We start from the raw sequence: 16,627 nt of genomic DNA on the forward strand, positions 1-16,627 counted from the left end.
ATAGTATTTTATTTATTCTATTCTGTACAGTTGTGTACTGTATTTATTCTTATTGTATCCTAATTTTTGCCTCATAACTTTTGCACTGTCCACTTCCTGCTGTGACAAAACAAATTTCCCACGTGTGGGACTAATAAAGGTTATCTTATCTTATCTTATCTTACTACCTGTTCTGAACGTCTTACATTTTGCTGCCGACAAACAGAATCCATGTTATTTAAAATAAAATCACCAAATAATAATAGGGGTGACTGTATGTGGATGTGGTTAAAATAGGCTTGTGAACACGCAGAAGGTGAGCCCTGCAGGTCGTTGCTGGTGTGTGAATTGTTTTGTTTGATGAAAACAAACATTTATTCTGTAAGTTCTTTAAAAGTGAATAATGTGCCATCAAAGCACCAACCACTAATATTGGCAAAGTACTAAGTACTAGCCACAAATAGCCAAAAATTTTCACATCTTCAAATGTATTTACATCATAGCGATCTGTCAGGACAAGCAAGGCAAGCAGTGCTTTCCCTGTGAAATCCAAATATAGGCAATTAACACGTACCAAAGGCAAATCATTTCTCTCTTTGCAGCTCCAAACATTCTACCATCGCCTATTTAAATTAATTCTGTAAATTATCACCATTATGTGGCCCCAGTTTTCCGTGGAAGCTAGCGTAACTATGGAGCCCTTGCAAACTTTAGTTTCTGTCATTTTCCATCTATGTTAAAGTCTGCGGCTGGTAAAAACGCAAAACCAGCAGTTTCTGTGCTTACCGACCAGACCAGAGATCATTCATATTTACTTATATTGTCAATAACCTCTTTAGTCTTTGATAGGAGGCTAACAGGAGACCAGTATGCTAGAGAAGCTAACCCTGACTTTGCTTTCCCTGCTCTGAGATCAGTTATAATCTTTTCATTACACTAGCAAAAGCTCACACTATGGTCAACGATGTGTATGTACACATAATATAAATGTAAAGTTGCTATTCTTTTTGAGATTAGCCACAAAGGAGAATAAATATAATTTTAAGGACTTTGAGTTTTATAAAAATAACCAACTAAATATCCAGCTGCACTATGCAGTCATCTCTTTTCTTAGATTTATGTAAACATGAAGAAAATGGATGGTTTGGTTTTGGAAAAGGTATGGCGTAACATGCCACATATTTTAAAGAGATAAAAGACTCCTTAAAAAAAATCAATCGCGCCTTTTTACAGGCTTTATTGTGGAAATACTGTTCTGGGGACCAACAGAGCTATTACGCAGTTTTCCATGAGGCCAGGACGTCTTATAGCATTTCCCTGTGAGTTTTCAGAAAAACAAAAAGAAGCTGGTGGACCCCAAGAAGCAGTGTTTAAACACCTTAAAAAAAAACCTTGACTTGTCAAAGAGAAACAAAGCATTTTAGCATTTCAGTCTACAAACACGACAAAAGCCTTGTTCTTCTTTCCATGACAGTGGCTGCGCACATGCAAACTTTCTCCTTTCGGCAAACAAACAGGTTGTGTGGCGCTTGTGTTTGCCTCTGACCGTGTCTGACCGCCGCAGCACCAAAGGCACTTAAGCTTTTTAGGATCGCAGCCATTCATTTGTTATCAAGTACATCTGAGAGACTGCATCCCGGCTCGCCAACAAAAAACACTTCTGAAGTCTGGAGTGCTTTTGTTCACGGGTTCAAAGTAACCGCGAGGCCTTTTACGCAACACTTAAGATTAGCCACTGAAGCATTTTATTCTCATACAAAGCAGATAGGAGCAGTCATTACCTGAAGTTCATCGTTCAGATTCCACACTCCCCCCATATGTATGCATATTAGCCTACGATCTGACATTTAATAAAGGTTTTTTTTTTTCTGAGCGACCCCCATCTGGGAAGATTTCACTGAGCTGCAGGAACTTGGAAAATTGTCTCTGTGGGATATTGAGAGAGTGGGCTTAATTTCATTTCTTTTTAAAACTCGAGAGCTGCAAATTACTCTGTCAAGTCTAAACACACGTCCACCCTCCCCCCGTCCTTTTTTTCATCTGCAAGAGATAAATTTACAGGAAGAAAACCTGCAGGTATGACACGAGAGTTATTGGTCAAAGTGAATTAGACTGTTAATCTGCTGATGCATGAAGGAAAGGGATCAGATGGTGATTCATTTATACTTCCATCCATCCATCAAACGCTGTGTTCACTTTGTCGTGGAACAAGTGGAGCTAAAAGTTTGCTTTGTTTACAGTGATCAGCATAAAAATTGTTTTCTTTGGGTTTGAAAACGCGCATTCATTTTCTTTTCTCGTCACTTTCTTAAAAGAAACTTGAGACTGAGCCTTGACAGAGATAAAAAGAAGAAGGGGGCGTCTGCCAAAGAAATAACCTATTATTTTGTTCTTTTTAACCTTTTTTAACCTTTTTTTTTCTTGCAAATGAAATTTGGATTGATGACTCATTGCTCTCCAAAACACTTATGAAAGTAAACTTTCTTAGCGATCTCAACGTTTCCAGTTCAACAAAAGTGCCAGACCTCTGACATAATTAAGACACAGACTCATTACTAAACTATATATCATATAAAAGTTTTGGACAAGCTGTGAAAAACACATGGGTTTGCCTATGCGCTCGATTGCAATTATTCCATTTGTTGTGAAAGCCATGAATGTATTTAAGGGACATCTTTCCAATTTTCTCTCATTTCTGCCCATTTGATGAATTTTAACAAAATTGATTAAATGCAAATTTTAAAAAAGGCCTTAAAGTAATTAGTTGATGTCAGGAGATAATGAGACTAAAACACCTACAGCGTCCACATCGTGAGGTTGGAGCTGCTGATGATAGGATGGTGTAAGCAGACTTATTAGGGTGGATGTACTAGTCAGCAGGGCTGAGAATAAGTGAAATACACAGGGTCTTCAGATGTCAATTTTTACACCACATGGAGATGTTATGCTTCCTGTATGAAGCAGCAGTGAAATAGATCTTACATGATTCCAGTTGAAATGAATTTATTGAAGCACCGGGGACGTCTGCTGCCGTCAGACAGCTCTGACCAGACAGAACAAACAAAGCTTGATGGGAAATATTTAGCACCGAGACCATCCGCCATTGATCTCCCACCAAGGGCTGTTTTCAGATCAGCTGAACGTGCTGAGCTTTATCGCCGCTGCCTCGGCTCTCGGGTTTCACGGCAGCTTTTAGAGGTCGATATGGGAGCCTGTAGGGGACATTTGTTTGACGTGATGGATGGCAAAGCAGACTGGAAATGAATAAATAGGCAGCACATTAGAGATAGGCAGCAGGCAGCACATTAGAGATAGGCAGCACCGTCCTGACGAACAGGCTAAAAGCTGACTTGATTTTGGCGGTTTTGCCCTTTATGCTGGCTCATGTGGAAGAAAGTAAAAGGAAATGTAATTAATGCATTGCATTAAAAAAAGGTTTGCATCTTTAAAGAAAGCCTAGAGCATTTACATAAGGCCTCACTGGCTGGCGTGTCTGTCCATGTTTTTTATGTGAACATTAAACTGTAGGTAGGTATGAAAACAGGAGCCACACCCAGATGGCCTTTTTAACTGTGAGTAATTTTATTTACATTTTTTTTTTAATTGTATAAATGACATTTCATTACTACAGACGTCAGAACTGTGAGGCTGATCTAAAAAAAAAAATCTGCTGAGGAAGAACTGAGTCTAAAACGAAAACAATTAAACAGATGTTTGATTTCTAATGAAAAATGATGAATTTGAAATCATTAAATCTGGTTTAAAATAATTTCTGTTAAGCTGAAAGTAAAGCACACCATGTGCCAGTTACATTTAAACACATAGTTTGGTTTACTTGCATTAAACTTATTAATGCATAACAGTGGATTTTTAGGGGCATGGCTTCTTTGACTGACAGGTGCATCGTGACACAGGCGGTTGTAGCTGCACGCTGGCTACATACATATTTTGTGTACGTTGGTGTATTTTGGTCTCACTGAGCAGCAAAGACAGCGTGCAGCTCAGGTTAAGTGTTTCGTATGGGCTCAAATTGTGGTCATAAATATTTTGTACTTGTAAATCAGTTTTGTGTGTGTAAAAAGAATTTGTGTGTGGACTTGGCCAAAAAATACGTGTGAAACTCTGCACTCAAGTTTCAAGTTACAAGTACGAATTTTGACCCTATTTTTCTTCCTTTCATCTGATTGGTCAAGGTCATGTCAATCACAAATTTATCCAATCAGAGAACAGATGGGTTTGGCTGTCGGAGGGGCGCTTTTTTTGAACTGCAGGTCCTTGAAGAGTGATACAGTTTGAAGCTGGAGGATCTCTATATAAATATCCGATAGATGCTAGGTCCCCTAACTTTCAGCAGCTGTTGAAAGGATAAAGTTGTGGTATATCAGTGGTTAGAAATACCATTATTACTTTAGGATTAGTTTAACACAAAGTCAGGGCTGTGGCTCACAGTGTGCAGCATAAAGGTCCTTTCACATCGAGCTCTATGTCCTCTACAAGAGTTTCTGTTTTTTTATCTTCAAATGTTCAAGAAAAACATGTTTTGCTAATTCATCACAAAGAAAGCTTTGTAACTATCCCCACTAGTGAAGACTGTCTCATTTCCACAACACTGCCCCCCACCCCCACCCCCGAGGTCCACAGCCCTGTTGAAAAGGCGCTGGAGGTCCCTGTATTAAGCACGTAAACCTGTGACACAAAAATCACCAAACTCGGACAAACCACAGACTGTTTTCCTTCGTGGTGATGAAGGAAAACGCTGGGCTGCCATGTAAAAGAGCATTTATTCCCTTCAAGGACCTGAAGCTCCATAATGCACCCCTCCGACAGCCAAACCCAGCTGTTCTCTGATTGGATTGTTAAACTTGTGATTGACATGACATTGACCAATCAGATGAAAGGAAGAAAAATAGGGTCAAAATTCTTCTTAGTCTTGTATGTGTAAAAAAGTCTTTTCACACATACAAAACTGATTAACAAGTACAAAATATTTATGACCACAATTTGAGCCCTCAGCTTGTCTCTGTGTGGGTTTTGTGGCTGCGTGTGATGTATGGAAGTCCACATAATGTGTGTTATGACATGACTGGCACATGCCCTCTCCGTGTGTGTAAAGTGCCCAGTCGGACGGGCTGAACACATCCCTGATGGTCTGTGTGTGTCTTCACTGACGTCAGTTGTAACTACAGCAGCAACATGACATTGTCCAGCCCCGTTAAGAAACAGCAGTCGCCACGGCAGCATGACACACGCTTACACCACCCCTCTCTCCAGAACATACTACAAGCAGGTGACCGTCTCATCTTCCAGCCAACAAGTAATTTTGGTGTTTGCAATGTCCTTTTATTTATTTATTTATTGCAAATTTTTTTGCAGTAAACCACAGATACCAGGATTTAAAACCCTTGAGCCCCCTGTGGTGTCCCCAGCAGGCCACAGAAATGTTTATCTATTTATATGCAAATGGTACAGAGCCCCTGTGGTGACATGGAAAAAATATTATTGCATGGCAGCAAGTTAATAAAGCAGGAATGTAAAAATCTCGCCACAAGATGAAGAATTTGTGGTGTGTAGAGGACACTGGGTGAGCTGTGGGGCTATCATGTACAAAGCATGGACAAATTTGATTTCTTCTCAATTCATTTAAAACTTGAGATGAATTCTAATGATGTTTCTAAATGAGGTCCACCAGCTCAGAGACGGACTGCTCCTGTGCTTCCCTGGAAAAACGCCACACTTCCTGAAGTGCACTGGACATTTTCTGCACAGTACAGTAGATGGTATAGACTGCAGACGTAGCTTCTGGATTTAAGAAGTGAAGCTAACTACTGCTACCAGGTGACAATACCTGTTTTTCCAAAAAGTTGAGTTTATGGTCTCAGTTATTCATTTTGGATCATATTGAATAAAATATAAACTCGATTTTGTATCAGGGAGGAGGTTTATCCAAGCGATGTTGTCAATCAAAAGTCCTGAGCCAGTGACAATGTGGTTTTAACAGGCATATCCACCCCTGGATCATTACATCTGGGCTCAAAACACCAAGATGGTGAGTCCAAATTGGACTGCACTCACCAGAGCGTAACATTATGGTGGCTTTATCTGTTTTCCACTTTTTAAACATTGTTCTAGCTCTAACAAAGTTAGATTACTGGAACAAAAGGAGCCCACCCTGACCGAGCTGAAGCAGCACTGCATTCTTAAGTCATACAGACTGATCTTCAAAGATGGAGTTGACAAGTTGACATTTCCATTTTCACTCACAGAGAATCCAAAAGTACTGATACGTTCAAATCGTCTAACGCGGAAACCCTTTCTGACCATAGGGTTCATAGACCCTCATTGAGGTAATATTCCTTAATATAAACAAAACTTGGTTGGGGTGTAGTACTGGTAACAGCCACTGGTATGTATAGCTCTCTTACGTGTTTAGTTAGAGTGTTTAGATAACAAGCATATAAAACATAAAAGCATATAAAAAGTGAAACAAATGCAAAGCAACATACGGCATATACTAATTAACAAATTTAGACAATACAACAAAAGCCTAAGTGGAAGCCAATGTTATGTTTAAGGCTTCAAATTCAATGATGTATAAAGTGTATTTAACTTTAAATATTTCTAAATAATATTCCATGTTCAGGATCTGTCTAAACCCTGGAAATTGTAAAAAGCGTATTTGGAGGTTTCAGAATAAAAAGAAAAATGCCACAAGCTATAAAGAGTTCAAGGTTCGTGGTCTGATCTGTTGAGCACAAAGGGAAGCTGGATGCAGTCATCCAAATATGTTATTTTAAACCCAAACCCAATATGCATAATTAAGACACAATCCAAGGGAGACCAATGGACAGCCAGACACAGACTTCCTTCAATCTTTCACAACAGATATCCATCAAAAGCTTTCTGAAGAAACTTTTTCAGTCTCATCTAAAGACACCATGTCCACACAAGCCCTGATTAACAAGAGGTCTTAGCGCTAACCCAGAGGTTGGGGTGATACTTTAACAGACTCCAGATGGTCAGAAGTTGGTTCCATGTCACGTTTTACCTCCTAGTATCAATTTCTTCAGTAATGACACAAGAGATGAACTTTCTATTTTCTAACTAATTGCACCAGTGCAACAAATTAAATTAAACATCTTTATGTGAAAATCAATCAAGCAACTTGTTCGTTCACTTATTAAATGCTCACCTTCATCTTCGGTGAAGTCTTTGATTGAGGCCCAGGTCTTGTTGTTGCAGTAGAAGGAGGTGTTGGCTGGCAAGGTGTCATTGAAGCAGTGTGCCGTGCTCCGCACACACTTCTGCCGCAAATTTCCCATGAAGAGCTGCAGGCCAATAAGTGCAAAGACACTGAGGCAGAAGACCGTGAGGATCATCACGTCAGCGAGCTTCTTCACCGACTGGATTAAAGCCCCAACGATGGTCTTCAGTCCTGAGGGACCGCCGCGGGCGCAGGGATGCAGAAAGGGTTAATAGTTGAATAAGTCTTTGAGAACTGGTGTAACTGGTCTATGAATGGCGGGTATGTTGAAACCTGCTAACTTGATGAAGATGGCAGCCAGCTTAAATGACATGATCAAAGCAGTATGCCTTCAAATATTTAACTTCAACCTCTCCTCTCAGAGGTCCAATTACGTCTAAGGTATGATTCTATATGAGATTAATGGCTCTTTGAAAATTGCAAAGAGGGGATTTTCTCCAAACAGTTCCTTATTGTCAGTTGTGACTTGGAGTGTAAAGGTTGTTTTGTTTTTGTTTTTATGCACAGGCAAGGTACAAAAGTAAAACTAAACGACAGCCATCTTTATGCATGAAGGTGGAAAAAACAAATCAATGAACTGAAAGCATAAAAAATGCAAATACTCCATTCCTGTTAGGTGAAAACCTGAAAATATTCCTTCAGATGACAATAATTTTAAATATTTTGTAAAAGTTTTATTCAATCATTGTTAAATTTTGGGGGAAACAGTCAGGTTTTCACCCATGAGCAGCTGATGAAGAAAAGTCACTGTAGGCTAATAATCACCATCAAAATACAGCAAAACAGACCACAAACTCCCCCATTCTAATACTACAATAACAACACTAACACACACATGAACACATGGTAAAAACAGCAGGAACAAAAACACACTCAGAACACAAAGGGTGCAGACAAGTCGACTGTTATCAGCCAAGTCTTACCAAAGAAACCACCAGTTTCTTATAGATTTTTAAATCACCTCTTAGCACTTTTTTTTTTACTTAGTTCTTTCATTAGAAACAGACAGCTCAAATAGGTTTTCTATTACTTTTTCATATTCAAAGATTTTGTCTCACAGAATCAACTTTTGTTTGTTAACCTGGAGGTGTCTGTAAACTAATGAAAAGTGGGATTAGACAAAGCTAAGCTGCAGTTCTGACATGCTGTCATGGTGCTATTACTTTACTAAAGTTATAACATGTGATTAAACACTGTTATAACATAGCCACTAACATGGCACGAGAATGTTTTCATCACATGTTAACAATGCTGTTAGCACTGCATGCTAACATGCACAGTGGAAACATACAGAGGCTAGCCAGCAGGACATCTGAATAACCAACTGCACAGTTTGCATATTGATTTGTGTCTTTGTGGACATAAACTGGTGTCTCCTGAAGTGTGCTGGGAATGTTTAAGTGACGTAGATATCTCCTAAGTGCATTAGCAAAGAGTGTTGCTATGTTCCCCGACCTTTTATGTGTCATGGCTACTCATTTTAAGCTTTTTGTGTGTAATTTTAGACCAACAAAAGTAAAAAGTGCAAGTCCCTAACACATAAAACAACTCATTGTCTTATTAATACAGTGTTTCCTAATATCAGACTGCTGCTTTTTCCTTCACAGGCTGAAACAAAAACAGCAGAATAGGTTAGGGGAGATTATGTCAGCTGTATCTGGCAAGCATAAACTCCATAAGCAACTGGATCAAAAAATGGGTAGCCATTTTTTGGATAGTCAGCATTTTCACTACTGGAATAGCGTAAAAAGCTTAATTAGCAGGTTGTTTTCCACTGCAGAAACCAGCAGGTGAGCAAATATGTTCTTCAGCGTGGGTACTTCTGAAAACCCCTGGAAAAACAGTTGGATGGGCCACAGTGCTGATTGGCCGAACTCGAAGAGTACACCTGCCCTCTCAATGGCCTTTTTAAGCAGCAATCTTCTCTCAAAGAGGGTGCTTGCACATGCACCACAACAATAGTGGCATTCAGTTTCAGAGATCTGTAGTTATAGTAACAACTTATGGCAAACTTAAACCAAACCAAGGCATTTCAATATATAATCCCAACTTTGTTTTAATGATAATTAGTAATCACTAAAACTTCTGTCAAATTCTTGACTTCAACTCACTGAAATAACTCACTTGGCCAACAACCTTTCCAGATTTATTTTGTCCTTTAAAAGTGTTATTTTGTGTACAGGAACAAATTTTTAGGTTTGAGGCTGGACAGACAAACGCTTTTGTCCAAGAACACAAATAACCCCCCCTGGAAATTTTATGGCCACAAGACCCCATCAAGTAGTGAATCTGGTGAATTTTCCACAACAAAAGCAACAGAGGGGGTGAAGGGACGCACCAGGTGGTCAGTTCTGTATCTGTTTGTCCCACTTTGTGTGTTATTCAAATTTCTGCAGTGGAAAAAGAATTACTTACACTCTATCCTCCTTATCACAGGATCAGAATATTATCCCAGTTGCTCACATGATGGCATATCTTCCATTTTAGTTTATTAACTTATGTGCATGTAGGATTATTATCCTACATTTATTGCAGGATTTAGCACTGACATGATGTTACTGAGCAAGCATTTAGTGTACTTCTACGAGGTACAATCATAAAGTTTTGCAACTTTATGGAAAAAATGAACATTCAAAAATCACAACTGATTTAAATTAGACCTTTAACCTTTTTCAGGTAGTCCCTTAGTGTGACCCTGGACCACTCCCAGCATGTCTACTGCCCTACAATTTGAATTGGTTTATGGGAAGAGGACAATGTTTCAGGGAGCTGTGGTCTTCTGGGGAATGCTAATTTGGATAACAGCTGGTGGAAGTCCAGAGGTGCACAAGGGTATGGCCTTGAAGGGACGCTCAACCAAATTTAAATCAGGTAGGGTCTTTTGAGTCTTGTAAAAGTTCGTGATCACACCTTGTAGACAATAGTTGTGTTTTCTAAAGCTAAGTATGAATTTATGCTGATTTGTATGGTGAAGCATTAAATATTGGAAGTCCTTTCTCCTGTGCCATTACTTGACTCATGGCCAAGAGCTGTTTCTGTTTGCTAAGCCTCTGTTTTCCACTCACAACCAATTAGCATAAAAACCTTGGTGCTTCTTCCTGCATACTACCTCTGTTTACTTTGTTAAAGTGGTTGTTATGAAGTAGAGAGCTATCAGTAGGTAGTATGCGGGATGAGATTTCAAACACAGCCACTTAGTGCTTCCAGCAGATTGGGAGGAGTGCGTTTGGTATTCACTCCCCTGCATTCGCGGTCTCACCTGGGATGACAGAGATGGTTTTGAGCGCTCGCAGCACCCTGAACGTCCTTAAGGCTGACACATTACCCAGGTCCACAAACTCAGTCACATATCTGCAACAAGCCGGGAGACAAAAGCACAAAAACAGACACACACAGAAGGGTATGACCACACTGAACAGCAAGCCAGCACAGAGGGATAGAAAGGTGGAGATACAGCAAGAGACAGAAATAGATACAGTAGAGACAGGCCAGGTCGGATGGCAACACTGGAGGGTCAAGCCAGAGACTCGACTGTTAAGAAGGGGAAATCAGGTATTCAAAGCTATGGATTTGGATGTAAACTGGAGAAAAGGCAACTCGGTCAAGCACTTTAATATTTTAATGCCTGTAAGGTTTTGGGGTTTTTTTACATAGTATTTTTGGGTATCCACATAGTAAACTTTAACTGATAAATAGTTACATTTTAAATGTCAGAGTGGTGTTTTCAACATCAGATACCAGAACCAAAAAAATGCCTTTGGGTTGCTTTTGTCTAACTTCAAACATCAAATGTTCAGTTTTGTGCCAAAAAAGACAGAAATCCAGCAAACAGGACATGTTTTTAAGAGTTCATCATGAGAAATGCTTTTGTTTGTGTTTGGCTCTGGAATGGACACTGAATTAACCAGTTTAGTGCGTCAGATTTTTTTTAGCAAATATCCCAACTTGAAGGCATTTTGTTGCCATCGATTCTCCTGTTAACAAACTTTTAGACATATCTGATTTTTCCTTCTTTATTGTTCCTTTAATGCAGATCAGGTGATTGGACCTATGGTCCCCGATTGGGCAAGGAGTGGGAAGTGGGTGGGGTCTGGAGCTGCAAGACACGGCAGACATGGGACGAACAAGAGAGGACGTTCACAACGCGATTACAATTGTCTCCTAGTTTGTTTGTTTTATGTCTCTTGTCGCCCCCTGGTGGTGGTGGTGGTGAGCCCTTACCTGGGATGACTGAGATAGTTTTCAGGGCTCTCAGCACTCTAAAGGTTCTCAGCGCCTGCAGGTTCCCTACTTTGATAAACTCTGTTAACAGCCTGTAGGGGGCAGTGTGATGGTTGTCAACAAACAACAAAGGAAGAGAAACACAACAAAGTCTGAAAATACTGCCGTGACTTTAAACCACCCAAAATTGACTTATTTGGAATATGTGAGCCCTACAGGTCATGCAATTAAGGTGTACTGTTACACACCTGTAAAGGAAAATTTCCAAGAAGTTTTTTTAAAAAGTCAAGTTTACAGGAAGTTTACGTTTTGTTTATAAATTTTCTAAACATCACATTATTCTGTGTTTAACCGTTACTTTTTTTAAACTTTTTTTTAATCATAAGCCAGTCCTAAATGATCCACACTACATCCAAACAACTGTGAAAAACTGTTATTATTACCTATTGAGTTTACCTACTCTTAAAAAACAAATTACCTATATTTTAAGCTAAAATTCAGCTCAGAGTTATAGCTTAAAAGATCAGATATTCATTGATCAACATTTTCTAGCAGTTGCAAAAAAAAAAAAAAAAACCACCCAAAAGGATTATGCAACTCATGTCAGTGCAAACTGACATGACTTGACTACAATACAACTGGCTACAGTTAGCACTGACTACAATTTCTTTAAATTGATACAGCCATATAAAAACATTTTTCCAGGACTCTATGTAGACTAGTGGAAAACCAAGTACACCACACAACTATTCAGAAGCTTGTAGAACCATCTTTAGCAGCAATAATGTTAAGCAATTGTTTCCATATGACTTTATCAGTTTATCAAATGGTGGAGGAATTCTGACCCAGTCTTCTTCACAACACTGATGTAGCTCATTGAGGTTTGTGGCCATTACTTTGACCTTTGATGATCTGTCTGAGCATTTAAGCCAGGTTGAGGTCTGGACTATGGGCAGAAATCTGTGCCATCAGAAACTGAATTTGAATCGCTTGGATTGAATCTGAATTGTAACTTGAATAAATACTTTTAAAAACTGAATTTGAATTAGCCTAATTTGAAATTCAATTTATTGATTTGAAAATGATCATCACTAAATTGAAATTGAATTTTATATTTTGAAAATGAATTCATGTGCTTTTAAACCGTATTTTATCCTTTAAAAATTTAGCTCTCGAATAATTTCAGATTCACTTCTCACCGTTCATTTTCAGTTACAAAATTCAGTTTTTTGGGACTTAATCCGGTTCCGGTTCAAGCGCAGATTAATAGAACTACGTTTTACTAGCGGACTGAAAGTGTTACTGACGGGAATCTACAGCATCTTGAGCTAAATTAAGACTTCAGAAGTCATTCGTCATGTCGAATGACCAGCGGATAAACTCTCAGGTTGGTAATAAATGCATTACATATATAAGAACAAGCGTCATGTTAACAAATGATAGCCGTAAGGTAACTTTTATGTTTATTGTAGCTGTTAGCTAAAAACGCTAATTTAGCGTAGTTTGCCCTGGATTATGATCGACTGTTTCTAGTAGAATTCCAAAGTTGTCATGTTGTACCCTGTAAGAGTACCCCCTCTGTATGCTTGCAGAGACCCCTACAGTAGGGAAACATGCAAAACGGTGTCCAAACCTTTGTATTTTAGCTTTATTTATGTCTTACACAGCATCCCAACTCTTTAGCTAACTTAATAACTTTAGCTAAAGTGAATAGTTAGTCTAACTGAAATTGAATTGTAGAACTGAAAGTGAATCTGAAATTATTCGAGAGCTAAATTTTTAAAGGATAAGATACGGTTTCAAAGCAAATTAATTCGCTTTAAAAATATAAAATTCAATTTCAATTTAGTGATGATCATTTTCAAACCAATAAATTGAATTTCAAATTAGGCTAATTGAAATTCAATTTTTAAAAGCATTTATTCAAGTTACAATTCAGATTCAATCTGAGCAATTCAAATTCAAATCTAACTTATTCAAATTCAGTTTCTGATGGCACAGATTTCTGCCCATACTGGTCTTTCATTGGGTCATTGCACCACCTTGATTATTTTCTTTTTCAGCCATTCTGTTGTAGATGCCATGCTTGGAACGAGGTACCAGTTTTAGTCAACCCTAAGGCATCAAATAGACGGCTTCACAATTGACTCTAGAATGCTTTGGTATACAGAAGACTTGATAGTTGACCCAATGACTGCAATGTCTCCAGATCATCACGCCTCCACTACCATGCTTTAGAGTTGGTGTTTGTCCAAAGATGCTGCATTAGGTTTTCTCCAAATGAAGCGCTGTCTATTATAGCTCAGGTTCAACCTCACAAAATTTCAACAACCACCAAACAGCTAAAACAGTAAATGAGAGCAGGAACACGGATTCTGCACAAAGACGTAAACACAAAGCGCGGACCCGCCGACAGATCAGAATCAGTGAGATGTCGCCTTTCTCACCCGACGGCACGGACACGGTCGGGGCTGAAAGCTGACAGCTCGCTGATTCTGATGTTTCGGCGGGTCCGCGCTTTGTGTTTACGTCCTTTTTGCACTGATTCTGAAGCTGTTTGATCTCTCTCCAAACAATATTGACTGAACCAGCAGCAAAAGAAGATCCAAACTACGCTTCACATAAACATCGTCATGAATTCCCTCTGACTTTTCCTGTTTTGTTTCCACCATAAAATCACACTTCATGCACAGCTCTCTCTCTCTCTCTCTCTCTCTCTCTCTGTATTTCAAGAACAGTTTCCCTTCTAAAAATCTGTTTTCTGCATTATTTGCTTGCTTGTTACGCACCAGTCTACTGTTTACAGCGCTGTCGGACGCTGTTTTTTTCCTTTTACTTACTTCCAAAAAGAAAGCCTCATTTCTGCTGTTCAATAGGCTTCTGAACAAATTTAATCCTTAATTTAATCCTTAATTTAATCCTTAATTTTCCTTCATGTTTTTCTGTTTTATCCTCAGGTACTTTGACAAAAATTTCATCTGCTGTGATGCTCACACTTTGATAAAGTCTCGCATGTTTCAGGTTTCTTTTTATAGATATAAAAATATGGAAATGTACTGATGCATGATCTGAATTATAATATTTCTGACTGTCTGAGGCAAAATTTCACCGGTTCAAATTGAATCGAATCGAATTGATTCTAGAAATCAGTGACGATACCCAGCCCCAATTTGATTATCAGCACCTGCTAAACTGCTAGCCATGGAGGGATTTTCCAAAAGTGTTGGTGATATAGACGGGTAACAGAAGACAATCCTGAATGACAAACAAGGAGTTTCAGGCATCTCAGCAACAGTGTTTCCTTTGGTTTTTATACCTGTTAAAACTCATCAATTCAATCAAGCTGCAGTCTGCACAAGGTAAACTTAGAATAAAAGTGTTTTTTTACTTTTACATCAACATCCACAGTATGAATCTCCAAGGGGGAAAAAACTACTAAAATCTGCTCTTGCACTCGATATAAAACAAACATCAAATCTATAACAACAACCTAAAAAAAAGAAGTTTATAACAAGAGACATAAGCCACACCCAAGCTGTGAACGCCCTCTTTAGATCGAGTCAGACGAAGCCCTGAGAGCCAAAAGGCGCCAGGCAACAGCGGCCATTTTGGGCCCCCAGTTAGCTCAAGACATTTGATACTCAGTTGCTAACGGCCCTCCATTACGGCTCATATTTCACCGGATTTGACTGTTAGGCTGATTGAATTACCAAGGAGGCGTCGAGAGGTGTGGCTGTCAGAACACGCCATTTAGATGCAAGAAGTCACGACCAGCTGATGGAAGCAGTGGCAGCAGAGACACTTCACAATGGAGGGCTCAAAGAACCAGTTCAGGCCTTATGTGAATGTACCTCATTGGTTGTTTTGTTGTTGTTATTTTTGTTTGTTGTTTTGTTACTGTGTCTTTTAAAAATGTAATCTTGAGAATATGAAATTAGATTAAATTCCTTCTTCCTCTGTTTCAAGTGATAAAAATGATGTACGAGTAACACCACATCCCATTTTATTGAAAGGTTCCAGTTTTACCAAATCATAAAGAAAAATACCTAATATGACAAATGCTTTTCATTTTTTTACAATTTATTCTTCTATTAAGTAGAAATAATAGAACACTGATCGATTTCTCATATTTGCTTCTGAAGACCAAAACATGAAGTAGCTTTTTTTTTAAAAGCTAGTAATAAATACTGGTAAATAAAGTATTGGCATTTTTGTTGTCATGACAACACTATACAGACTAAAATGTAAAAAATAAAGATTTTTATTGTGTAAGTTGAGATTTTAAGTGGTTATTAGTAGTTTTCAGAGATGATAAACTTTATACAGATTTTTTAAACTAAATGAACAAAAATATTTTATCTTATATATCAAATATTTCATTAAAAATGCATATGTGAACAGTATTTATAATATAATGTTACCATTTAGATTCTCAAATTATTTAGCAGTTATAATATGGACCATAAAAACCTTCAGTTCCCTTTAATTTTCAAACAGATGTTTATTTAAAAAGGAACTTTTCACTGAACTCCTGCATCAGAAACGTTACTCTTCTCCTGTTTGCTCTAGTATCACAAGTTTGGACTACACAAAGTTCATTTTTACTGATCATAATTCTGATTTTTAAAGTACTGCCTGTAGTCCAGGTCTGTAATTTTAAGCCTTTATCTTTTTGTCTTTTCTCTAAATGCTCATCAACCGGCAACGTTTTCAACCTTTTTGTCTTTGCTGCAGAATTTGTTCCTCTTCCAGTGTGAATATCATTTTATACCTCAAGAATTTGCATCATTAAATCTGAGTTCCTCCATCTGTTTTGTGCTATAAAAGAGGAAAATTCTGCTTTAAATCAGTTTCCACTGAAGAATGAAAGTAAGAGATCGTGTGATGGTGCTTGTTCAGCTCCATTAGTGCTTCGTTTCTTTACAGTAGTAATTTCAAATGTGTTTTAATTAAATCATGGATGATTTAGTGTGAGAAATGGATCAATACGACGTATCAAACGTTGCAGCTTTAATGCTGTGGAAATGACTGTGGAGTCTGCTGCTGCTGCCGGTGTGGTGATGGCAGCCATTAACATGTCATTACTCCAGCAATATCAGTAACACAGGTGTGTGTGTGTGTGTGTGTGTGTGTGTGTGTGTGTGTGTGTGTGTGTGTGTGTGTGTG

General features: G+C 38.5%; 1 protein-coding gene across 1 annotated transcript in view; it reads right to left on the reverse strand.

The window, feature by feature from the left end:
• LOC102206834 (sodium channel protein type 5 subunit alpha-like) overlaps positions 1-16,627 on the reverse strand; it is a 261,018-nt gene that overhangs the window by 165,899 nt on the left and 78,492 nt on the right. Inside the window, exons 7-8 of the mRNA XM_013915747.1 lie at positions 10,500-10,591; positions 7,169-7,411 (exon numbers count right to left, since the gene is read on the reverse strand). Coding sequence (XP_013771201.1) covers positions 7,169-7,411; positions 10,500-10,591 — 335 coding nt within the window. The remainder of the gene's footprint in view (positions 1-7,168; positions 7,412-10,499; positions 10,592-16,627) is intronic.

This window comes from Pundamilia nyererei, unplaced genomic scaffold (genome assembly GCF_000239375.1).
Source record: "Pundamilia nyererei isolate P.nyererei 1_Seehausen unplaced genomic scaffold, PunNye1.0 scaffold00357, whole genome shotgun sequence".
NCBI lineage: Eukaryota > Metazoa > Chordata > Actinopteri > Cichliformes > Cichlidae > Pundamilia > Pundamilia nyererei.